Source organism: Pelodiscus sinensis, chromosome 26 (genome assembly GCF_049634645.1).
Source record: "Pelodiscus sinensis isolate JC-2024 chromosome 26, ASM4963464v1, whole genome shotgun sequence".
In the NCBI taxonomy this organism is placed as follows: Eukaryota; Metazoa; Chordata; order Testudines; family Trionychidae; genus Pelodiscus; species Pelodiscus sinensis.
Genome location: NC_134736.1, coordinates 1568485 through 1592579, shown reverse-complemented (window position 1 = coordinate 1592579; position 24095 = coordinate 1568485). Strand labels below are relative to the sequence as shown.

Below are 24095 nucleotides of genomic sequence, written 5' to 3'. Positions count from 1 at the left end.
ATGGTTTATAAGGTGATGAGCTTTCGTGGGCCAGACCCACTTCCTCAGATCAAATAGTGGAAGAAAATTGGTACAACCCTATATACCAAAGGGTACAATCAAAAAAATGAACAGATGTGAAATTGACAAATCAGATTTTAGAACAGAGTGGGGGTAGGGGAAGGTTAGTGTCTGTGAGGTAATGACATTGGGGTGATGAGGAGGAGCAGGAGAACGTCCCTTTCTGAGCACAGACCTATAACCCGCCCAGAAGCTTAGCCCCAAAAGGCAACCAGAAATCTGCCCAAGTGGCCGCCTTTGTCTTTTTCCTTTGCTCTGATTCTCACTACTCGGGGGGAAGGAGGGGAGACCCAAGCGTTATTTGGAGCGTACCACGTCCAGGAGATGGGCTCTGCACGAGCTGCAGTCACGTCGGCCGAGGCGGGGTGCCCCACCCACCACTCCACACAACCCCCCCACCGCTCCCGCACACACTGCATGGCGACCAGACCAGAGCTCGACTCCGTCCCCAGGCTGCCAGGGAAGCAGGTCAGCATTCTGCAACTGGGGCTGCGCATCACTTCCTAACGCCGGAGGAAGGAACCGAATCAGCTTAAACTCCTGCCCCATCCTTGTGAGTCCTAATTTGTCAGTCTTGATTCTGGGGCCTGGGAACATCTTGGCTGTTTTATTCATTGCTAATGACTCACTCACAGCTGAATCTTCCTCATTCTAATTAACACGTGTTAATAGTCTCTCAGCCAAGGAAAGGGGAGCGCGCACAGGTGCTAAAATCCATAACGTCCCCCCTTCCTCTGGTAGCATGCGGCGAGCCGAGCCTCTGAGCCAAGTGTGCCGCATCTCTTGGAGGGAGGGCTCGCTGTGTAACTATCCAGCTCAGACCCAAGTGTGCTGCGTGGGCTGCAGCTCCCTTACGAAGGACACGGGAAGGAATCAACTGCTCAGAGGCAGCAAATGTGGAGGGATCTCGAACAACAGCCAGGACGTCATCACAGCTGCCCCCAGCTGACCTGAGTGCCAATCACCGAGTGCCAAGCGGGGACAGACAGACACCCCACCTGACACCCTCTCCCTATCTGGCACTCAAGCCTTCCCGCGGGATACCCCGGCTCTCCAGCCGGATCTGAGCTGGGAGGGACAGATTGGCTAAGGGTGCCCAACGCGCCCTGAGGCATTAGAAACAACCCCCTGCAAGGAGAGCCCCAGCTGTGCCTGCCCGCACTCCCCTAGAGAGCTCCGGATCAGCACCCGTGATATTTTGTGGCATCTCGCTGGCTTCCCGTGTCCTTCCCTGGGACTGGCCCAAACCACCCAGCTGCAAGAACATTCAGCTCAGCCTGAGTCCCAGGTCCCATCCTGTTCCACGCTGGCCAGAGGGCTGGCACCATGGCAGGGGAGGGACCCAGCACAGCGGGCACTGGGCTCCTCAGCTAGAGAAGACCGGAGCGGGGCAGCTGAGTCAGCATTTGCCCCGGGACGCTGGCTGGCATCACTGGCGAGGGCAGCCTTCTCCTCGGCTCCTGAGTTCAACAAGCCCTTGACAGCCTGGCTCAATAGCGTCTTCCCCCCGCCACCTCTGCTGCGTTGGCATCCCCTTGCAGCATTGGCATGTCCTGCCCCCGCCGGACAAACAGCCCGTGCCCCCCACCACCATGCCCCAGCCGGCCCCGCTTCTCCACCGTACCAGCAACCCTCTTGCCCTCCCCCCACCCGCGACACCCTCTCCTCTCCTCCCTGGGGCCCCACCGTGCGTGGGCGGCACTCACTGTCCTCCTTGGTCTGGATGTAGAGCACGCTGCTGCGGACCCCGTCGCCAGCCTGCGTGTACGCCAGGACCTGCACGCTGTAGTTGGTGAACTTCTCCATCCCCCGCAGCTCCACTCGCTCCCGCATGGTGGTGATGTTGTGCATCTCCCCCCACTCTGCAGGGGAACAAACCGGGGGGCTCAGGACCAGACTGCTGCTTTGCTCCTGACAGTCACAGGCAATGTTCCCTCCGAGCTGCAGGGCAGCAGAGCTCCACCGGTGATTATCAGCGCCTCTGAGTGGGCAGGGCTGATTAACCACCTGGGAGAACACTGGCCCCGAGGATGTGGCCTGGCCCCCTTGGCAGGACTAGTGCGTGCTCCTGTCATGCGCGGCCAGGGGTCTGAGCCGGGCACAACTATCCCTTGTTGCTTTCAGGCCAGGCAGAGGGACAGGGAAGCCAGCTGGGTCACAGCCCACATTACCCGCCCATCTGTGCAGAGTTATTCCTGCAGCTTCTGGGCCCAGCTTCCGATCTGGGGGCTCACGGCTTGGAGATTCCCAACCGTCCCCAGAGACTACGAGCACACGAACCTGCCACCACGGAAGCCTCCAAAGCCAGCGCGGCCTTGGGCTCTATTCTGCCACGTGACACAGGGCCCCCCTGGCATCCTGGCTCTTTAGGGCCATTTCCACATGTGACGTTGTGACGTAGTGGGGGTACCTGGCTGGTTTCTATGCTGCTGGCTCTGGGGGAACCCCCACTGGCTGCCGTGGGTACCACGACCCAGCAAAACAGGATGAGTCACTATGCAAACCAGTGGCCAGACACCCCCCATGGAGAGGAACAAAGGAAGGTGGAATGCTGCCTTGGCTGGGGGGCAGGGCTGGAAGTTAGTGAGTTGGTTGGTGGCTGTCTGTGAGGATGGATGAGACAGCCTAGGGAGAGGAGCTGGAGTTTAGGGGCCCAGTCTCCCCCATCTCAAGGGGGCCTGAGGCATCCTAGCCCAGTTCCTGTGACCAGATTACATCTGTGCTGCGCTGTGCTGGAGGAGCAATAAACCACCCTCAATTCCACTGGCTGGTACAGTCTGTTTGTGCCATTTCGGGGTGCAGGAGACGGGGAACCCCCAACGCGCCGTCACACTGGTGTCAGAAGTGGGATGCACTGCACCCCGTGGATGAAGCTTCCAGCGGCGAGCGACAAGGCGCAGTAGAAGCAAGAGCCCTGGAGCCAGGCGTGCTGGAGACAGAGCGAAGCGGTTCCTGGGAATCGTGGGGCGCTGCAGCACTAGACTGGTGAGTCTGCACCGAGGGGCCCAGCGGGCAGATGGCCTACGCCCGACTCTTGAAGGCAGAGCTGGTGGAGCTGTGCAGAGAGAGGGGCTTGCCTGTGCGGAAAGCAACCAAGGCCCAGCTGATTGCTCAGTTAGAAGAGAATGACCAGCCACAGGGCCAGGATCTTGTCCCCAGGGGAAGCAGCCAGACCCCCCCTGAGAGTGTGTCAGGCTCAGAGAGGGGGAGGAGCGCTGGAACCCACCGGAGAGATGAGACAGCGTCTCCCGGGAGGCCTGCAAGCCGTAGCCCATCTAGGGCAGGGGCCAGCCCAGCGGAGCTGCGGCGGCTGGAGATCCAGCTGCGGATCAGGGAATTGGAAGTAGAGGACCGAGAGAAGGACCGCCAGGATCGAGAGAGGCAGCGGCAGCATGAGCTGGCCATGGCAGAGCGGAGAACCGGCGGGGTACTGGCTGCGCCAAGTGCGGATGGGCCCCAAGGTCCCAGGGCTGCCAGCCACTTGGAGAGGCTCGTGGTGGCCCAATTGAAGGACATGGGTGACATAGACGGGTTCCTCAGTGCCTTTGAGAGGGCCTGTGGACTGCAACGGGTTCCCCCAGCTGACTGGCTGCAGGAGCTCATCCCCGCACTGAGCCAGGAGGCGGCCGGAGTGCTCAGTCAGCTGGAGGACCTACAGCCAGGGGATTACAACCGAGTCAAGGAGGCCCTGCTGCACAAGTTCGGGCTGACCCCCGAGATGTACAGGAAGAAGTTCCGGGGGGTACAGAAAGGGCCACGGGAGACCTGTGTGGACCTGGCCTCCCGCCTGGCGCAATACTGCCGCAAGTGGGTGTCTGGAGTCGGAGCCCAGACCGCAGAGGAGCTGCTCAAGCTGGTCATGATGGAGCAGTTCTATGAAGCGTGCCCACCCAAACTGAGGCTGTGGCTCAAGGACCGGAGACCAGAGAACCCCCAGGAGGCCGGGAGACTGGCGGATGAGTTCACGGAGAGCCGGTCCGGGTGTGAACGGGAGTCCCGGAGAGAAAGGGAACCGCGCAGAGACCGGATCTCGGCTGAGCGATGGAGGGAGTCAACTACGGGGCGAGACCAAGGAACAGGTCGTCTGGGCCCCAGAGAACCAGCCAGGCCCTGGACAGAGACAGCCCAAAGCCTAACTTGCCAGCGCTGTGGGCAAAGAGGCCACAAGAGGGCTCAGTGCACCAGGTCCCAGGACCGGGGACTTTCCAGGGTTAACTGGCTGGGGCGGGAGGAAGGGCAGGCTGCCCCAGAGGCAGGGGCTGGCAGGCAAACCTCAGCTCAGAGAGAGGGGAAGGATGCTCAGTGCACCTCCCCTGGGAGGTCTGATTCTCAGGAGGCGGATTTTTCCGTGTACCGGGTGGGGGCAGGACGGCCCCTGCGGAGCGAGTGCCTCATACCCCTGGAGGTGGATGGTAGGAAGGTGACGGGCTTCTGGGACACGGGGGCGGAGGTGACTCTGGCCCGATCCGACATAGTGGCCCAGGAGCGGATACTACCCCACGCGCAGCTGACCCTGAAGGGCATAGACGGGTCCCCGTTTAAGGTGCCTGTAGCCAGGGTGCATCTGAAATGGGGGGCCAAGGAGGGCCTCAAGGAAGTGGGGGTGCACCCGCACTTGCCCACCGAGGTGCTGATGGGGAATGACCTAGAGGAGTGGCCCCATGAATCCCAGCGGGCTCTAGTCACTACCCGGAACCAGAGCCAGCGGGGGGCTGACAACGTGGGTCCAGGGAAGGACTCCTGGCAGCAGCCTCAGGGTCCCATCCCAGTGGACACGGGGTCCAGCCAGGCTGGGACTCCGGACCTAGGCAAAGGTGGGGAACAGGTCCCGATCCCTGCCTCGGCAGCTGAATTCCAGGCTGAGGTGCAGGCAGACCCCTCCTTGCAGAGGCTGAGGGACCAGGCTGGCCTCCGTGCAGCTCGGCCCCGGGGGAGAGGTGGCCAGGAGAGATTCCTGCGGGAGCGTGGGCTCCTGTTCCGTGAGTGGCTCCCCCCCAGGAAGGCGAGGGCATGGGGGGTCCAGCGGCAGCTGGTCGTCCCCCGAAAGTATCGCCTCAAGCTGCTGTATTTGGCCCACGATGTCCCCGTTGGGGGCCACCGGGGGATCCGGAGCACCCGGCTGAGGCTGCTCCAGCACTTCTATTGGCCGGGAATCTTTACAGCCGTGCAGCGGTACTGCCGGTCCTGTGACTCCTGCCAGAGGGGCGGGAAGGCCCAAGACAGGAGGAAAGCGGCTTGGGGGTCTCTACCCCAGATAGAGGACCCTCTGGGCTTGCTGAGAGAGTTATGGGAGGGGAAGTCCCCCCTGGATGGAGCATCGGGGGTGGAAGCCGCCCTGGCTATCCAGAGAAGGCTCACTGGGCTCATGGCCCCGGCCCGAGAGACCCCGGCCAGAGATCAAGGCCAGCGGAAGGGTGGGTGTGACCCCCGAGGACAGGCCTGGGCCAGTCACCCTGGAGCGGGGCGGCGAGTGGACAGAGGGAAGCCAATTCATGTGGGGCCTCGCCACGGCCGGCCCGAGTCAAGGGGAGCACCCATGTCCCCGGGGCGGGTTCCCACGCAGAGGACCCGAACTTCCCTAGGTCACGAGCGGAGTGACCCTGCTCAGTTCGCTCTCGGAGGGGGGAGAACTGTGACGTAGTGGGGGTACCTGGCTGGTTTCTATGCTGCTGGCTCTGGGGGAATCCCCACTGGCTGCCGTGGGTACCACGACCCAGCAAAACAGGATGAGTCACTATGCAAACCAGTGGCCAGACACCCCCCATGGAGAGGAACAAAGGAAGGTGGATGCTGCCTTGGCTGGGGGGCAGGGCTGGAAGTTAGTAAGTTGGTTGGTGGCTGTCTGTGAGGATGGATGAGACAGCCTAGGGAGAGGAGCTGGAGTTTAGGGGCCCAGTCTCCCCCATCTCAAGGGGGCCTGAGGCATCCTAGCCCAGTTCCTGTAACCAGATTACATCTGTGCTGCGCTGTGCTGGAGGAGCAATAAACCACCCTCAATTCCACTGGCTGGTGCAGTCTGTTTGTGCCATTTCGGGGTGCAGGAGACGGGGAACCCCCAACGTGCCGTCACAGACGTAGTGGGGGTACCTTGCTGGTTGCTGGGCTTGGGCTGTGGGTGACCCCCACTGGCTGCTGCCTGGACCACGGCCCAGCCGAGTAGCTGATGGGACAGGGAGGTGACCTGTTCGACCGGTTACCCCCCAGGGAGAGGAACAAAGGAGGGTGGATGCCGCCCCTGGCTGGGGGCAGGGCTGGAAGGGATAGTTAGTTAGTGTCTCTCTGGGATTATGGAGGAGACAGCCTAGGGAAGGGGCTGGAATTTAGGGGCCCAGGCTCCCCCATCTCAAGGGGGCTGAGGCATCCTAGGCCTGCCCTGGAACCAGATGACATCTGTGCTGTGCTGTGTCCTGGAGGAGCAATAAACTCCCTCTATTTTGCCGGCTGGTGAAGTCTGTCCGTGCCACTCCGGGGGTGCAGGAGATGGGAAACCCCAACGCGCCGTCACACCGCGGTCACAGAAAAACCCGTCGCACAGCAGGCTTGGCTGCAGACTACAATGGCAGGGGCCTTGAAGGCCAGGTGCTAAGTGGAGCCCAGCTGTGCGTGTAGATGAGGTGGCAGACACACCTGGGGCTCATGGAGCTGGCGATCTAGCCAGGCTCTCACCTTTGCGTAACATTTCCGAATTAGGGGAGTAGGAAACAGAAAGCAAACCCAGCCAGTCCAGCTGAGCCCTCACCTCCGTCCATATAGAGAGACCAGAAGATGACCCTGTATCCTTTGAGCACGCCGTTCAGGGTGCTGCGTGGGGGCTCCGACCAGGAGATCACAGCTACGTCAGACGTGATGGATAACGCCCTCACGTTCTCAGGGGGCTGGCTGGGAACTGATGGAAGAAGCGAAGCAGAGAGAGGGAGGGGGAGAGAGGATGTGAATCAGCGGGGGAGGAGGCATCGCAATATGAGCAGAGCATCAGTGATGGTCTCACCATCTGTCTGTTCAGGTAGCTCCAGTCTCACAGCGTCTATTCTTAGGCTTTGCCTGGCTGCTGCGTGTGAGCAATGAGCAGGTACGAATTCCAGGCTCTCAGATTTGCCCCTCGGAGCACGTGAGAAGCCAGACCACAGCGGGGTGCTGCACGCAACAGGACCCCAACTTGACTGGGTCAGAATTTCCCAACCACAAAACCCATTCCCATGAGAAAACGTGGGCTTGTGCAACCCGACACGGTCCCCCAGAAAAAACGATTTCAAAGGAGCGTTTCACGTTTTGCCTTGTGTAGCGTGTTGGTCCGACTCAAATGGTCATTTTAATGTCGTGCTGAAACCACGTATTTTATTCCAAATCCACATTTCAAAGTGGAGGACGATGCTGGGAGATATCGGAGCCCGGACTTGGCTTGAGGAGCTGGAACGCCTCACGGGAACATTTACGAATCAGAACTTCTCAACGTTCTGTGAATATTTTCAGTCGTTTGAGACAAAAGCAGAAGCCGAATTATTGGGATTTCTCAGGGGCTAGAATTTCCGCTTTCCACCTAGTTCACCCACCAGAGAGGGCTCCATTCTGCAGCAAAGCTTGGACTGAAAGTGACGTTAGCAGCAGCCAAATGGGGGTTAGAAGATGCAAACCAGACGCAGTGGCAGGCAGGGCTGCTCCAGGGTGGGTGTAAATAGGGTAACAGTGTCCATCTACACTGCAGCTGGGGAGGGGTGATTCCCCGGGAGGTAAACAGATTTGCAGCAGCTCAGCTAGAGCTAGTGTGTGCGAAATAGCAGAGCGGGCTAGCCACCAGAGCTCGGGCTCAGGGCTTGGGCAGGTTTGAACTCAGGTGGCTCGTCCAAGCTACCATCCGTGCCGCACAAAGCCATGCTGCTAGTTGCAGTCCGCTAGGTGGGATCTGTCTGCCAGTCCTGAGAACGCCGCCGCCCAGCTGCGGTGTAGGCATCCCCACGAGCACCCACCAGACTTGACAGGAAGCCCAAGGAAAGGACGAGTTTGCAGCACAGCAGAAAGCAGCCAAGGGGTTTTGTAGACGGAGCAGACCTGCTGCTGCCATCGGGAGCTCACTGACATACAGCGGCTGGCAGCATAGCCTAGGCCCAGCTCACGCAAGCTAAGGTGGACTAACCTACAGCACCGGGTTTCAACCCTAGGGCTGGGTTTGGCCACGGATGGGGTGGGGGTTGGGTGGAGGGAGGCAGGACAGTGGGCTTGGCGTGGGGCAGAACCAGCGTGGGCACTTCTACAGGCTGGCTGCTTAACACAGGTGCTTCCCCTAAGCAAGCAGCCAGATTCCAGACCCCTTCCTCCCCCCAGCCCAGGGCGCACCCCGCCGGGGGGTGTGGAGAGCACAGGCGGCAGGCATTAGAGGGGTCACCCTACGGGGCACCATTCACTGAGCCCTTTTCAGGGACTCACAGCAAGCAGCCCCGTGGAGTCATGGGTGTGCAGCATCGCCAGCCAGGGAGCTGGCACTGAGCTGCATCAACCTGTGGAACTCCTTGCCAGAGGAGGCTGTGAAGGCTAGGACTATAACAGAGTTTAAAGAGAAGCTAGATAATTTCATGGAGGTTAGGTCCATAAAAGGCTATTAGCCAGGGGATAAAATGGTGTCCCTGGCCTCTGTTTGTCAGAGGCTGGAGAAGGATGGCAGGAGACAAATCGCTTGATCATTGTCTTCGGTCCACCCCCTCTGGGGCACCTGGTGCTGGCCACTGTGGGCAGACAGGCTACTGGGCTAGAAGGACCTTTGGTCTGACCCAGTACGGCCGTTCTTATGCGTCCTGCTCTGGGCGCCACCCTTCCACCTCCAGGTCACACTGCGGAGCCACTCGGCAGGGCTGAGGGAGGCCCGGCTCCGTGGTCAGTCTGACCAGCCCCCCGAATCCTCTGCTTTGGAGGTGCCTAGCTGCAGAAGGGGCCTGGCGTTGGGCAAACAGCAGGCCGAGGTACCAGCGCTTTGTCCATGCTGCTTAGTATTAATCACCCCATTAATGCCCCGCCCACACCACCCCATTGGCATCTCCGCCCCTCTGCTCTCACGGAGTCCTGCCCCGTGAGCTCCAGCTCTTCCCGGGATCGTCAGCAGGGCCGGCCTTCCCGCGAGGAGAACTGAGGCAGCCACCTCAGGTGCCAGATGGGCGGGGGGGGGGCACCACTAGGACCCAGAGTGCAGAACATGGTGTCTGCTGCTGGTGCCGATGGAGTCTCTCTGCGCTGGATGCAGAGCTGGGGGAGGCTGGGCTGGAGGAAGGAGGCACCAGAGACACAGGCAGGCAGGAGAAAAGGGGGCGTGGGGGCGTCTTTTGAGCTCCCCGCCTCAGGTGCCGAAACGTGGTGGCCCTGCTTGTCAGGCTGACTTGCACAGCATCCCCGGGCACAGGCTGAAGCAGCTGTCTGGGCCTGACCCAGGGGACTCTCAGCCCTCCCCTCCCCTCCCCAGGGCTGTCCTGCAGGGCGGCGTTTGACCCACCTGCACAAAGGGGCCCCGAGCTGCAGGACCAGTAGGGTGCCCAAGGTGCGAGGGGCACCCCAGAAACGTGCTGCCCTGCGACGGCAACTGGCTGCCTCTCGCAGACCCGACCCAGCACGGCCGGGCGGAGCTCCAGCACGGCTCCACGCCCAAGGAGAGCCCGCACTCCGGGGAGCCGCAAGAGTGCGTATCCCGCACTTACAGCCACGGGAAAAGCAGGAGAGCTTGCTGGATGCAAGGTAATTAGATCCCTCTGCCCCATAAGAGGTAACTCTAATTTTTATGAGCATTTACATGATAATACATCATCCTAACGATCCTCTTTGAAAATGATTATTGTTTCATATTACTTAGGTGTAAAAATATAAGCACCATGTAATTAGGGACTGAGTGCAATAAACTAATACAGGGAGTCCGTTTGAACAAAATGAAGGCAATATAATTATGGAAAAGACACTATTGCTAAAACAGGGGCCCTTGAATACCCCAGGAGGAGTGCTAATCGAGCCAGGAAATGATCATGCTTTGACAGGCTAATGAGAGCCTTAATTAAGTATGAAAAACTGCTGAGCAAATGCAGAGTGAAACTTTTTTTTTGTTTTTAAAATGACTCCGAGGCCAACAGCAATCTCTCCCCAATGGAAACATCGAAGGCATTTTGTAAAAACAGCCCTGCAAGGAGCAGGTAGAGCAGCTGCCAGGGCTCACAGGCTGGGCCCCCTCCAGCTGCTACCTGCAGCTTCCAGGGCACGCTCAGCCACTCAAAGAGGCCAGAAGCTGAGAAGGTGCATGGCAGGGCAGCCCCAAATACCCACTCCGGCTTAGCACTCACGTAGCACCTTTCAGCCGGGGACCCGAAGCACCCAACACCGTAGGGCCAGACCTGCCAGTCCCACTATACCAACAGCAGCTCCGATGCAGAGAGGTCATGCCCCATGCTCCAGGTCACGCAGCAAGCCACCCACAAAGGCAGGCAAAGAACCCCACCTCCCCACCGCGGGCTCTGGGGCGCCCCCCCGCCCTGGTTGCATGATGGAATTTCGGACGCTCGCCTCTCGTCTGGGCAGAGGGAGCGCGCGTCTCACAGCAAGAACACGGGTGTCTGCACCAGGGCTCTATTCCCCCTCTGCCAGCAGCCAATTACCCGTGATCCCGGACAAGCCAGTCAACCTCGAGCCATAGCTCAGCCAATAGGCTAAATGGGCCCAACACCTACCCACCTCGCACAGCTGCCAGGAAGCTTAATTAACTCCTCTCCCTCCCCCCAAATGCTCTGAGCTCTTCAAAGGACGAGCGCCGCCCGAGGCGCAGGGCAAGTGGTTGCGTCCCCTTCCCCGGTGAGCTCCCTGCCTGGGCTGGGAGGTGCCGGATGGGGCAATGCTCTGCACGTGGTTTCATGCACCACCGGCTGGCAAGACCGCCTGCTTCCCCGCTTCTCTTTTAAATAGACCCTTCTTCTGTTTAATCTCCCCGCATCCACGCACACTCAGCCATGCGGGGGGTAGGGTGGGGCGGTTAGCACAATACGAATGGTGCCGTCAGCACGGACAGGATAGGCAGCCTTGAGATTCCAAACACAAGAGGAAATAAAACGCCAGCCTGATGGGCAGACTCGGAGCATAGCGCCCCCGACAGTGCTGGGGAGTGGGGGCCCCGGATACCCAGTCGCCTCGGACACACGAGCTGGAAGTGAGGATCAATCATAATAAAGGAGCCGATTCTTTTCCTTCAGGGCCAGTCCCCGGCGTGCACATGGCTGATGTCACAGCATTCAGCCTTAGACACCTGGCTGTTCGGGTTGTCCAGGCCCCCAGGTTTGCTCAGTGGAACATTCCTCCAGTTCAGCTGGCGTCTGATCTGTGGCAGCCATTTGCACATGACGACATTCGGGTAACCCCACCGGGCGCTGCCCCTACCCTCCAGGGCCGCCGCGCACTCTGCGGAGAGTAGCACAGCCATTAGCAGGCGGGTAACATCCGCCCCTCCCACGAACCACAGGGTACAGGTCCCATGCCCCCAGGCAGGCTCTCATTCTGGGCTCCTAGCGATGGACACGCAACGCCTGTCTTGAGGCGCTGAACACTCCCCACATCATCTGCAGTCGACGGGAGCCGTGGGCGCACAGTGCCCCGACAATCCGGCCTTTCGTGGAGCCCCAATCAGAGCCTCCTTTGCAAAACCTGACCCAGATCTGAGGCTCTCAAAATGTGGGTCCATCTGCCCAGTGAAACACAGCTCTCCTGGGCCCGCGGCTGAGAGGATTTACCTAAGGTCACGCAGAAACCAGGAGTTCTGGCCCCGCTGAGGCAGCCAGACCCCCCCCATCTCCTCAGGGAGGGGAGATGGGGAAAGCGACGAGTGTTCTTGGCCAGGGACCAGCGCTCGTTAGAGGGCACGGCCAGACACGACCGCCTGCATCCACTCCTGGGCAGCCGCCGAGATGGTTCTTGGGGTGGGTCATTCGCTACGTCCCTGCTGCTCTCGGTTCTCTCTGCTGCTGGACACATGGCTGATCTAGGAGCAGGCAGCAGGCCCCTTGCACGAGTGCCATGGAGGCTGGGTTTGAGTTACTGGCTCGAATTCCCTGCCCCATCCCCCCGTGCAGGGAGTTGGAAATATTTCAGAGTGCGGGGGCTCTGCAATAAATGGCCTCGTAATACCACATTCCGGAGAGCCCTCATCCTGCAGGAGCCGTTCTCGGATGATCAGGGATGTGCAAATCCACCCCGACATCCCTTTGGTTGGGCTAAAGATCCTGCAGAATTTGGATCCCTGTGCACCGATTCAAGTCGCCTCGTTCTTGGGAAATGTGAGGGGGTTCACTCACCACCGTAGCACCCCCGGCCGTCTGTCCCCGGAATTAGCACCTCCTGCTGGCAGGGTACCTTCCCTCAGGTGGTGTTTCCCCTCTTCCCTCCAGGCCACGTCGTTCTCTTCAGGACACTGCCCTCCGGCAGTGCCCACGTCAGTCTCTGAGCCCCCCTTCCGGGGGTGGTTGTTTCTTCAGGCCCTGCAATCTGGGGGTTTGCTTGGCCCGAGCGCCCCTAGCCCTGCCCTGCCTTGCCTTGCCCTGCCCTGCCCTGCCCTGCCGTGCCTTGCTTCCCCAGCCCTGCTCTAGCTCCAAGGAGCCACCGCCTCCTCCTCCCCCAGCAGCCAGGCTCTCTCTGCTCTCCCCCAGGAGCAGCCGTCCATCATCTTATATGGTTCCCAGCTGGGCCCCAATCAGCTAACATGGCCTCAGCTGGGGCCAAACTCCCAGACCCTGCTTGGGGCCAGGGTTTGCTCTTAAAGGGCCAGTGCAGGGCGAACTCCCTGTCACAGGAAACATAGTGTAGGTAAAGAATTCAAACCCCCGGGATATAATCCGAGCCAGCCTCCTGGCCCATCAGGCAGGGGACAGATCCCAGACGCGCTGCCCCCCACCAGAAAGGGGCAGAGCCCGGAAGTACTTTCTGTGCTGGCCCCAGAGGCGAAGTGGGCAGAGGGGTCAGAGACGCCGCGCAGGAGAGCACCGAGGCGTTACTCCCAAAGAGGGAAGGGCTGACAGATGGAGACAGAACGAGAGGCAGAGACACTGCTGCCCCCCTGCCACACGCACTCTCGGGTCCTGCCACTACTGGATCATCTGCCACGGGTGGCCGGCTCCGTGGGCGGGGCAGACCGACCAGCATTGCCAACTGTGCTGGAAAGCAGGGTGAAATCGTGGCAAGTCCCCCATGCTGACAAGGCCAGAATTGTGGCTGCTGCTGCCATAGATTAGCTGGCCTGTACCAGAGACCGGGAGAACCCGCACCCTTGTCTGTACGCCCAGGTGCCTGGCGAGCTTACCGTCCTCAAGCGTGGTGGCATTGATCTCGCTGGAGGAGGGCCCTGTGCCCGCCCGGTTGAATGCCTGCACCACCACTCCATACTGTGCAAACTTCTTCAGGTTGTCCAAGGTGTAGACCTCACTGTCCCCCGTGGCCTTCATCTCCACAATGCTGTACTGCCCGTTGCTGCCGGGGCTGTTTTCCCGGTAGCCGATCTGGTAGCCGCGGATCACCCCGTTCTGGAGTTCCTTCTTTGGGGCCTGCAGACACGGGGATACACATCGAGCATCGTCACAGGGCGGGCGGCATCCACCCTCACCCCGCGCTGCCCAGGACAACTGCGGCCCTTAGTGACCCGAGGCCATGTGCCCATGCGCACTGAGCGTAAGGCCAGGGGCTTTAATCCCAGCGTTCCCCTCAGCCCCGGCAAATACTTAACGTGCTTCAGTCACCGCTGGGGCTGATCCAATCGACCCCAGCGCCCAAGGGGGAGGCTGTGAGACTGTCCCAGCATTCGCAGGGCTCTTTGGAAACAGCAACTGCTGTCTAAGTGCCTGGTGTTTCATTAGTGGTCTACAAAGCCCTTTGCAGCCCACTTCTCCTGACCAGCCAGGGCAGCTCTGCCACTGGTCCCTCAGGTCCACACGGACGGAGATGAAGGCCGTTGGTGGGGATGAGCCTGCAAACGTAGTGAGATCTCTCACGCTGCAAACTTAGTGCCAGAGGACACTGTTCCTTTGGGACAGCAGGTGGCTTCTCCTATGGGCTCGAAGGTTTTTCTCCTTGGCCCTGTCCATTGGTTTCCCGTCTCACCGGATCTTTGTTGGTTGGTTTTTTTAATATTCCTGCGTTTTAGCTTCTATCAGGCAGAGCTCAGAGCCGATAATTAAATTGTAACAAAACCAGAGCCCTTCAGAGCCAGGCAGAGGGAGCGAGAACTGGATGTTGATTGGCTAATGAGGAAGAACCGCTTTAGAACAGCTGTTTGGGACAATGGCTCAAGTAGGATGGTCTGATTGGGGAGAAAAGGGGCCAACAGCCTTAAAAATGCACGAACTGGGTTTAAATCAATGTTAACAATATTCCTCTGAAGCATTAAGAAATCAATAGGGCTGATTGCAAATTTAGGTTATAAAGCCAGAGCAATCCATCTCGCTGAAACACTCTTAAAACCAAGTGACTTATCTTCCAAGTGAATCTTATTTTTCATTAATCTGTTTTTGAATGCTGAAGGGGAGGGGAGGAATAGAAGATGGAGCCCTAAATGTATTGACTTGCTGGTTCATTCTGAAGTCCTAACTTTATAATCAATTTTATTTTTCATTATGTGGCTTCTGAAAAATAAATCTGATTCTAAATGTTATTGATTGTTGCGCAACCATTTTGTAGCTAAGTGTCTTGATTTTTACATATTTATCCTCTCTCCCCTCCACCCTGCATGGACACCTGTAAGAAAATAAACAACTCCCAACACACGATAAAGAAGCAGCGTGTGACAGAGCTGAGATTCACAACTGGCCCATTTTGTCTAGTGAATTTCACTTGGACCTGGGCAATCTGGTGAAAGGCGACAATCTGAGACACTCTGGGTGAAGGCAGCAGGGCTGCTGTTTAGGACTTTGATCCCGGGGGGAGAGCTGACCAGCACCCGATAACTGAGGGTCTGTCTACACTACAAAGTTAATTCGAACTAACAGACATTAGTTTGAATTAACTTTGATAGGTGCTACACAGGCAAACCGCTAGTTCGAACTTAATTGGAACTAGCGGAGCGCTTAATTCGAACTAGGAAAACCTCATTCTATGAGGACTAACGCCTAGTTCGAATTAACTAGTTTGAATTAAGGGCTGTGTAGCCACTTAATTCGAACTAGTGGGAGGCTAGCCCTCCCCAGCTTGCCCTGGTGGCCACTCTGGGCACCACCAGGGAAACTCTTCTGCCCCCCTCCCGGCCCCGGAGCCCTTAAAGGGGCACGGGCTGGCTACGGTGCCCGTGCCAGGTGCAAGCCTGCCAGCACCCAGCCAGCAGACCCTGCACCTGGCATGGCACAAACCAGCCACCCGCTGTCTGTGACGGCGCGTTGGGGTCCCCCGCCTTCTGCACCCCCAAAATGGCATGAACAGACTCCACCAGCCGGTAGAACAGAGGAAGTTTATTGCCTCTCCAGAATACAGCACAGCACAGATGTCATCAGGTTACAGGGCAGGCCTAAGATGCCTCAGCCCCCCTTGATATGGGGGGGGTCCGGCTTCTAAACCCCCCAGCCTGTTGCTGAGGCTGCTTCCTCCATGCTCCCAGACAGATAACTAACTAACTCTCCTCCAGCCCTGCCCCCAGCCAGGGCGGCATCCACCTTCCTTTGTTCCTCTCCCTGGGGGGTAGCTGGTCGGACAGGTTGAGAGACCCTCTTTGCATAGTGTCTCACTCCCTGTCCTTCTGGGCTGTGGTACCGGCAGCAGCCAGTGGGCTTACCACAGAACCAGCATAGAAAGCCGCCCAATACCCCCCACTACATCACACTGCCACCCAGCCCTCCGCCTCTTCCCGGGACCAGGCTGGCGGCTCCCGGGAGCCTGCCCGGGTCTGCAAGAGGTGGGCGGCCGCCTGGTCTAGTGCGGACATTGTGGACCTCATCCACGACTTCCGCACTAGGCACAGGAAAGTGGCCGGCTAGGGCAGGAGAGCTGCCAGCCTGGCCACCCAGGAGCAGGTTTGCATGAAAATCAGCCCTGAGCCCTGAGCTTACAATGGCCGTACTGGGTCAGACCAAAGGTCCATCTAGCCCAGTAGCCTGTCTGCCGACAGTGGCCAACACTAGGGACCCTGGAGGGGATGGACCGAAACAATGACCAAGCCATTTGTCTTGTTCCATCCATCTCCAGCCTTCCACAAACAGAGGCCAGGGACACCATTTCTACCCCCTGGCTAATACCACTCCATGGACCCAACCTCCATGACTTGATCTCACTTCTCTTTAAACTCTGTTCTAGTTCTAGCCTTCACAGCCTCCTGCAGCAAGGAGTTCCACAGGTTGACTATTTGCTTTGTGAAGAAGAAATTTTTGAACATTCATTTCATTTGGTGTCCTCTAGTCCTTCTGTTATGGGAACTAATAAAGAACTTTTCTTTATGCACCCTCTCCACACCACTTGTGTTTTTATAGACCTCTATCATATCCCCCCTCAGTCTCCTCTTTTGTAAGCTAAGAAGTCCCAGTCTCTTTAGCCTCTCTTCATATGGGACCTGTTCCAAACCCCTGATCATTTTAGTTGCCCTCCCCTCTCCCACCCTCTCTCTTCCCCTCTCCCACCTCCTTTTCCCAGTCTCCCTGAGTGTTGTTCAATAAAGAGAGTTTCTATTTTTGAACACACGTGTCCTTTAATTTGTACATCAGGAAGGGGGACTAGGGCGGGGAAGTGGAAGGGGGTGAGGGAGGAATGGGGTACGAGCCCCCAGTGGGGAGGACTGGGGTGGCTCTGCGGGCTCCTCGGGGTGGAAGCTCTCCTGCAGCCCCCCGATTGACCCCCCCCCGGATGGCAGCCTGAGGCAAGTGCAGCCATGCTGATAGCCGAGTGCTGTGATGTGCCCAGTGTGGGCACTCAAGGCACTCCAAGCCAGGACTGCTTCGCAAGCGGGGAACCCCTGAGAACTGTCTGTCCGGGGTGGGGGTCGGGTCCCTTTAAGCACAGCCCTCGGCTAGCCTGAGACAGCAGCGCCACACTCTAAGTCCTACTCTGATGCCCTGCCGGCACTGCTTCCAGCCATCCTTAACCTCGGTTCAGGGTCCACTCAATGTGGACATGCTAGTTCGAATTAGCAAAATGCTAATTCGAACTAGTTTTTATGTCTAGATGCACTAATTCGAATTAGGTTAGTTCGAATTAACTAATTCGAATTAAGTTAGTTCGAATTAGTGCTGTAGTGTAGACATACCCCCAGGGGTTAACTCAGGTACCTAGCAAAGGTGTCAGCCAGGGGGCCGGGAGAGCCAATTGAGACAGAGGCTTGGAATTTGAATTGGATATAGATTCCTTGCCGGTTTTCTTTGTGTGGGAGAGTTAGCATCAGGGGTTGAGAGACACAAAATGATTTAACCCGGGCAAGACTACCCCTCCTGCCAAGAAATTCAGAGAAGGGGAGCGGACTGAACAAAGAGAAAATTAGACGTGACTACCAGGGAAATACAAGTCCAATTGTGCTCAGGGTCATTTTTCTTTATTTTGTGGTTTGGTTTGAACTACTCTGTGATTCTCTGCCTCCCCTCTGCCCTCACCATCTAAGCATTGTGCCGTGATGTGTCTCTGTTTTCATTTGTTTTCCTCAGTTGCTCTGTAACATCTAGGAACCGAGTCTGCCTTATCAACTTGATCTTTTTTTTGTAATACAAATCACTTCTTTTCAGGTGAGGGTTCGGTTCCTGTGTCCTGGCAGGTTTGCCTGTGGGTGTCTGCAGGCCTCTGAGTGAGGGGTCGGCTACCTGAGACGGCAGCTTGCTTTTCTCTTTTCTTTTTTCAAGCTCTTTTGGGGCAAAAGAGCTTGGGGTACCCTGGGGGTGATTCCAAGTGTTCACCCCCTCTGTTTTTAGGGGATCAAAGCACTTGATGGTGGCAGCGAAATCCCCAGTATCTGGGTGTTAGGATTCTGGGGGGAAGTTGTACCCAGAGCCTGTGGAGGCGAGGTTTCGAAGCTCTCTTGTGGGCTCCCACCCTCTGCATTCGCAGTGCCAGAGTGGGGAACAGCCTTCACTTTCTAGAGGGGGAGCGGGCACAAAGAAACAAAGTGACGTGCCCAAGCACCAGCCGCTGTCATGTGCTATCCCGGTGCTGGGTAGGCATCGGGCCTGCCTCTGTACACCACTGCCATTGGGGTATCGCCATGCCAACCAAACTCCACACGCAGCAACCCCCCCAAACAACGTACCTTCCATGTGACCTGGATGCTCTGCGAGGTCATTGGCTGCAAGGTGACATCCATCGGGGGCCCGTCCGGAGCTGAGGGGAAACAGAGACAAGTTTACAAAGTCCCTTGGAGTGAAACTCACTTTAAAGGAACAGCTCTGCAGTGGGGCAAACTTCACAGCAGGGGAAAACCAACAAAGGGCTAGAGAAAAGTAAATGCCCTTGGGTGCTACCATGTACGTCCTGCCCCCCTTCCCTACTACTGAAATAAAGTGTGCTGGAAAGAAAAGCCTTTCCCCCTTCCCAGCTCCGCGCTCTCATTTCCCACCGAGGAACGCAGCACTGCTGAGCGCACGAGGCCCCTCAGGGGAGAGGACAATGCACAGAGCACACACTGTCCCCATCTCAGTGCCGGAGAACGTTATCCAAAATGCTGGCTGCTTTGCTTCCCTGATACACGTTCGGCTGGGCCCACGTGCGGGTCCTAGCCAGCGAGGAAATCAACCCCCTAGGAGTGTCTGAGGAGGTTCCGCACAAGGGTCCCCACCACACACAGGGAAATGAGCCCAGGTGAAACACACGCACAGAAAAACGGCTCCACTCTAACAGCACAGCTTTCGTGCTCTGCTCAGAAACCCCTCTAGAGCCAGGTCAGGAGAAGGGGCAGCCCCCTTCAGCCCCCTTATTGCGGAGCCGCTTGCTCAGGACCACGGAAAGCTCCCTGCTCCTCACTGCCAATAGGAAGACTGTGTCCAGACCAAGGCCAGCTCCTTGGGGGCACAGCCCACACCTTGCCTGCTAATTGCTTCAGCGAAAGCCAGAGGGGAACAGTGACACAGGTCCTGCAATGATCCACTCCGGCCGCTCGCAACCTCTCCCCCGCACATGGCCTGACTTTCCCTCCCAGCACCGCAGGCTCTCTTCTGCGTCCCTCCTGGTCCTTCCCTCCTGCCAGAGTCAGCGCATGGAGTGGCGGGGAGGCCCGTGGAGCCGGAGAACGGCAGGCTGGCGGGAGGCGTGCACCCGGCAGAGGGAAATGCACCTGCTTCCTCTGTGCTGATGGTGAGCTCCTTGCTTGGCTCGCTGCGCCCGATCTTGTTGAAGGAGTACATGCGGATGCTGTAGACAGAGGCCGGGTGCAGGTCCACTATGTTCGCCTGGTTAATGGTGGGAGAGATGTTGCGGGTAGATTGCTTGAAATCCCAGGAATCTGGGGGAAAACAAATCCAGTGAAAGAGGACAAAAGTTCCCAGAAAGTGTCCTGGAGCGAATGGCTCTGCAGAGGCTCTGTCAGCCCCGCAGGCTAGGCTGCCTGATCGCTTTGGCTGACTCCCAGTACCCCAGAACTTGTGTCTGCCCTTCTCCCCCCCGCCACATCTTCCTGTCTCCTGCCTCCCTTCCCACTGAGCCGCACACGTGCCAAGGGCTCTGCACCAGGGCATCTCTGTGCCACCCAGGCAGGGCAGGGCGCCTGGAACCGCTGGGAGTGGCCGGGGCGCTGATGCTGGAGATGGAGCCGTGCTTGATAGCACCAGGACAGGTGTTAACCTGCGGGTGAGATGGCTCTGGCTCACAGACGGTGCCAGTCACTTACCCAGGCCCCTCTTTTAGGGCCGTTTCACCAAGGCCCTGAGCCCTTCCCTCCCCACTGGCCTGCAGGGGAGCGGAGACACTTCAGTGATCCAGGAATTGCTCCGTGTCCTGCAAGATCAAGCTCTAAATGACTAAAATTATCCTAACGTGGAGGTGGAGTGTAGGGGGCTCTGTGTATGGCCTGGGTTTAATTCATGTGGAAGCAAAATTCACACAGAGCCAGACACACACACACAGCCAGACTCACACAAACACACATACACACACACACACTCAGAGCCAGACTCACACAAACACACATACACAGCCAGACTCACACAAACACACACACACACACACACAGCCAGACACACCCACACCCACACTCAGAGCCAGACACACACACACACTCACTCAGAGCCAGACACACACCCACACACACACACACAGAGCCAGACACACACACACAACGCCACACACACACTTGTAATGAGGTGAGCACAAATTGAGATTTCTGTTCTATATCAGATTGTTCAGAAAATCATCTGTCGCTTATCTCCTGCAGAGACAGCGGGAGAACGAGGTGCTCTGGTGCAGGAAAGAGGCAGGATGGCAGATTCCCCAAAGACGACACCCGAAACACCCTCAGGAGGTCAGGGATCTGCATCTCCCAACCAAAGTCCATAGAGAAGTTGGATTCATGTTTAACAGAAATGATAAATCTGATGGGAAGGGTTTCCTGACGGCCCCTGGCCACAAGCCCCTTTTGCGAGAGGAGTCTTGCAGTTTGACAGCCCTGTTGCTGCAGGGAACCAAAGGGGCTAGTTTCGCTGGCCAGCCACGAGCGTGAAGTGCAAACGCCAAGATAAAACTCAGTGCGGAAATGGGGCTCAGATGTTTATGGTTCCGCCAGTTTGACACGGTGAACGGTAAAGTGGGGCCGGAAAACATACTCCCAATATCATCGACACGCCACAAAGCAGAAACACTTGCACAGGTCTGCAGTACTGTGTGCACGGGTCTGTTTGCTGAGCTCTGGTGGGGCCAAGGGCCTTACAACGATCCCGCTTTTCCCTGCTGCCCCAGAGGTGTGCGCGGAAACCAGGCCTGAACAGCCCTTCCCCTGCAGAGACTCCAGAACAGAAGCCACTGGGGAGAGGGCCGTGGCGAGGGTGAGGGTTACACTGGGCTACAAACACTGTTTCACAAGGCTGCTGTGCCTGCAGCTTCAGGTTGGGGATCACCACAGACGTGCCAGGCAGCGGCACCAACACGACCTGGGGATTGACAGAACCCGTCCTGGTTTCTCCCGGCGGCCTGCCCACTATGGGGCATTGACCCAGGCTGGATCGCAGCCAAGGGGCAGCATGGGAGCTCTGGCATAGGGCTTTTCCCAGCCGTGCTTGCCAGGCAACGGGCCCCGCAGGGGAGTTTCCGGTTGATTGCACCCGTGTGCTGCTAGGTGCTGGGACGTCTCTGAAAAGCCCCATTTCAGCCAGCGGGGACAGCCGGGCTGGGGACGATTATTTCATGGTGACTTTATGGCCTTTGTTGAGCTGGCCCACGTTTGAGGTGGCATGTTCTCCCCCCTTGCCTTTGTGCCATGCCCGGTATGGCTGTTTGCACATTTTGCCTCCTTTAACACTCCCTTTCAAATGCTCCCGCCTCACTAATTAACACTTCTCCTTGGTGCATAATTGGCTGGATAACCGTAGTCAGAGAGTTGTTGTTAATGGTGCTAAATCCTGCTGGAAAGGGATAACAAGTGGAGTTCCTCAAGGGTCTGTTTTGGGACCCGTACTGTTCAATATCTTCATCAATGATGTAGATATTGGGATAGAGAGTACGCTTATTAAGTTTGCAGATGATACCAAACTGGGTGGGGTGGCAACTTCTTTGGAGGATAGGGACATAATTCAAAATGACCTTAGCAAGTTAGAGAAATGGTCAGAGGTAAACAGGATGAGGTTTAATAAAGAGAAATGCAAAGTGCTCCACTTAGGAAGGAACAATCAGTTCCATACATACAAGATGGGAAGCGACTGTCTAGGAAGGAGCATGGCGGAAAGGGATCTAGGGGTCATAGTGGACCACAAGTTGAATATGAGTCAGCAGTGTGATGCTGTTGCAAAAAAAGCAAATATGATTCTAGGTTGTATCAACAGGTGTGTTGTAAGCAAAACTCGTGAAGTCGTTCTGCCGCTCTACTCTGCACTAGTTAGGCCTCAGCTGGAGTACTGTGTCCAGTTCTGGGCGCCACATTTCAAGAAAGATGTGGAGAAATTGGAAAGGGTCCAGAGAAGAGCGACAAGAATGATTAAAGGTCTAGAGAACATGACCTATGAAGCCAGGCTTCATGAACTGGGCTTGTTTAGTTTGGAAAAAAGAAGATTAAGGGGGGACATGATAGCGGTTTTCAAATATCTAAAAGGGTGTCACAAGGAGGAAGGAGAAAATTTGTTCCTCTTGGTTTCTGAGGACAGGACAAGGAGTAATGGGCTTAAAGTGCAGCAGGGGAGGTTTAGATTGGACATTAGGAAAAAATTCCTAACTGTCAGGGTGGTCAAATATTGGAATAAATTGCCAAGGGAGGTGGTGGAATCTCCCTCTCTGGAGATATTTAAGAACAGGTTAGATAGACATCTGTCAGGGATGGTGTTGACGGAGCTTGGTCCTGCCTTGAGGGCGGGGGGCTGGACTCGATGACCTCTTGAGGTCCCTTCCAGTCCTATTATTCTATGATTCTATGATTCCACTGTTTAGATTTGTATCTTTGGACAATAACACCACACACGCATGCTTGCTTCTGTCTGATGATACCTGCAGAGTAGGGATGTGGGGGTAGGTCTACACAGCAGCGTTATTTTGGAATAACTGACATTATTTCGAAATAACATAGCGCACGTCTACACAGCAAGCAATTATTTTAAAATAACGTCGAGCTGGAGGACGTCTTTCTCCGACTCCTGTTATCCCCATTTCAAGAGGAGTAAGGGAAGTCGGTGGAAGAGCGTTGTCCCTTCAACTAACTGCAGTGTGGACGGTGCCAAAAGCCGAGTTAAGCTATTTCATCTTCGGCTGCGCAATTGACATAGTTGAAGTTGCTTAATTCGACTTCTGCTCTGCTGCGTAGACATGTGTGCCGTAGTGGGGGTACCTTGCTGGTTGCTATGCTGGGCAGTGGGCTGTGGGTGATCTCCACTGGCTGCTGTCTGCAGCACGGCCCAGCAGGGCAGGGGGTGAGTCATTATGCAAAAAGGGTCTCTCAACCTGTCCGACCAGCTACCCCCCAGGGAGAGGAACAAAGGAAGGTGGAAAGCCGCCTCTGGCTGGGGGCAGGGCTGGAAGGGACGGTCTTTAGTTGCTGTCTGGGAAGCAGGGGAGAAGGAGCTAGGGAGGGGGCTGGGAATGTAGGGCCTAGACACCCTCCATCTCAAGGGGGGCACTGAGGCCTCCTTGCCCCAGTTCCTGTAACCAGATGACATCTGTGCTGTGCTGTATCCTGGAGGAGCAATAAACTCCCTCTGTTCTACTGGCTGGTGGAGTCTGTCCGTGCCATTACGGGGGTGCAGGAGACGGGAAAACCCCAACATGCCGTCAAAACATGCCCTAAGAGTGTAACCAGGGAACCAGTTACACTGTCATAGGGCTGCCGGGGGCCGTGGCAGCCCCTGGAGGCCGCATGGAGGGGGCCGTGGTTAACCATGTCATCCACAGAAATTCTATCGGTTACAAGTGCACGATGGTTTGGAATCCCAGGGTGGGCGGAAGTGCAGTCACCTACCAGACTTATTCTTGTACTCGATATCAAACCCAGTAATGATGCTGTTCCCGTCAAATCTCTGAGTCCAGCGCAAGTTCATGCTTCGGGCTTTCACCTCACGAATCTCCAGCTCTGGAGGATCAGGGGGCTCTTGGGTTAGAAAAAGGGAGAGAAAAAGTTGCGGCTGAATGAAGAATCCATCCCAGTGCTGTGAACCATTTCACCCCGACGGGGACATTCTGCCCTTCCCCCGCAGAGTGTGAGTTCTCCTCATCCCCGTGGGGTCAGAATCCGAGGCTATAAACCCACAAGGGACCACAGCCATGAGCTCAGCCTGGCCTCCTACGATGCACAGGCCACAGGACTTCCAGTGTGAACTCCTGCTTGGACTGGGGCAGGACTTGTAGAAAAGCATCTCAACCAGACTGAACATTTTCCAGGGAAGGAGGCTCCACTGCTGGTGTCTCAGACTCCAGCTCTGGACACCACCCATTGGGAAAGAGGTGGACAAACGGGG

General features: G+C 57.1%; 1 protein-coding gene across 2 annotated transcripts in view; it reads right to left on the bottom strand.

Annotated features, from left to right (window-relative positions):
* DSCAML1 (DS cell adhesion molecule like 1) overlaps positions 1 to 24095 on the bottom strand; it is a 261125-nt gene that overhangs the window by 46183 nt on the left and 190847 nt on the right. For both annotated transcript variants that reach the window (XM_075909312.1, XM_075909311.1), the window contains exons 14-19: positions 23600 to 23728; positions 19286 to 19453; positions 18266 to 18336; positions 13364 to 13604; positions 6800 to 6946; positions 1767 to 1922 (exon numbers count right to left, since the gene is read on the bottom strand). In XM_075909312.1, the coding sequence (XP_075765427.1) occupies positions 1767 to 1922; positions 6800 to 6946; positions 13364 to 13604; positions 18266 to 18336; positions 19286 to 19453; positions 23600 to 23728 (912 nt within the window). The remainder of the gene's footprint in view (positions 1 to 1766; positions 1923 to 6799; positions 6947 to 13363; positions 13605 to 18265; positions 18337 to 19285; positions 19454 to 23599; positions 23729 to 24095) is intronic.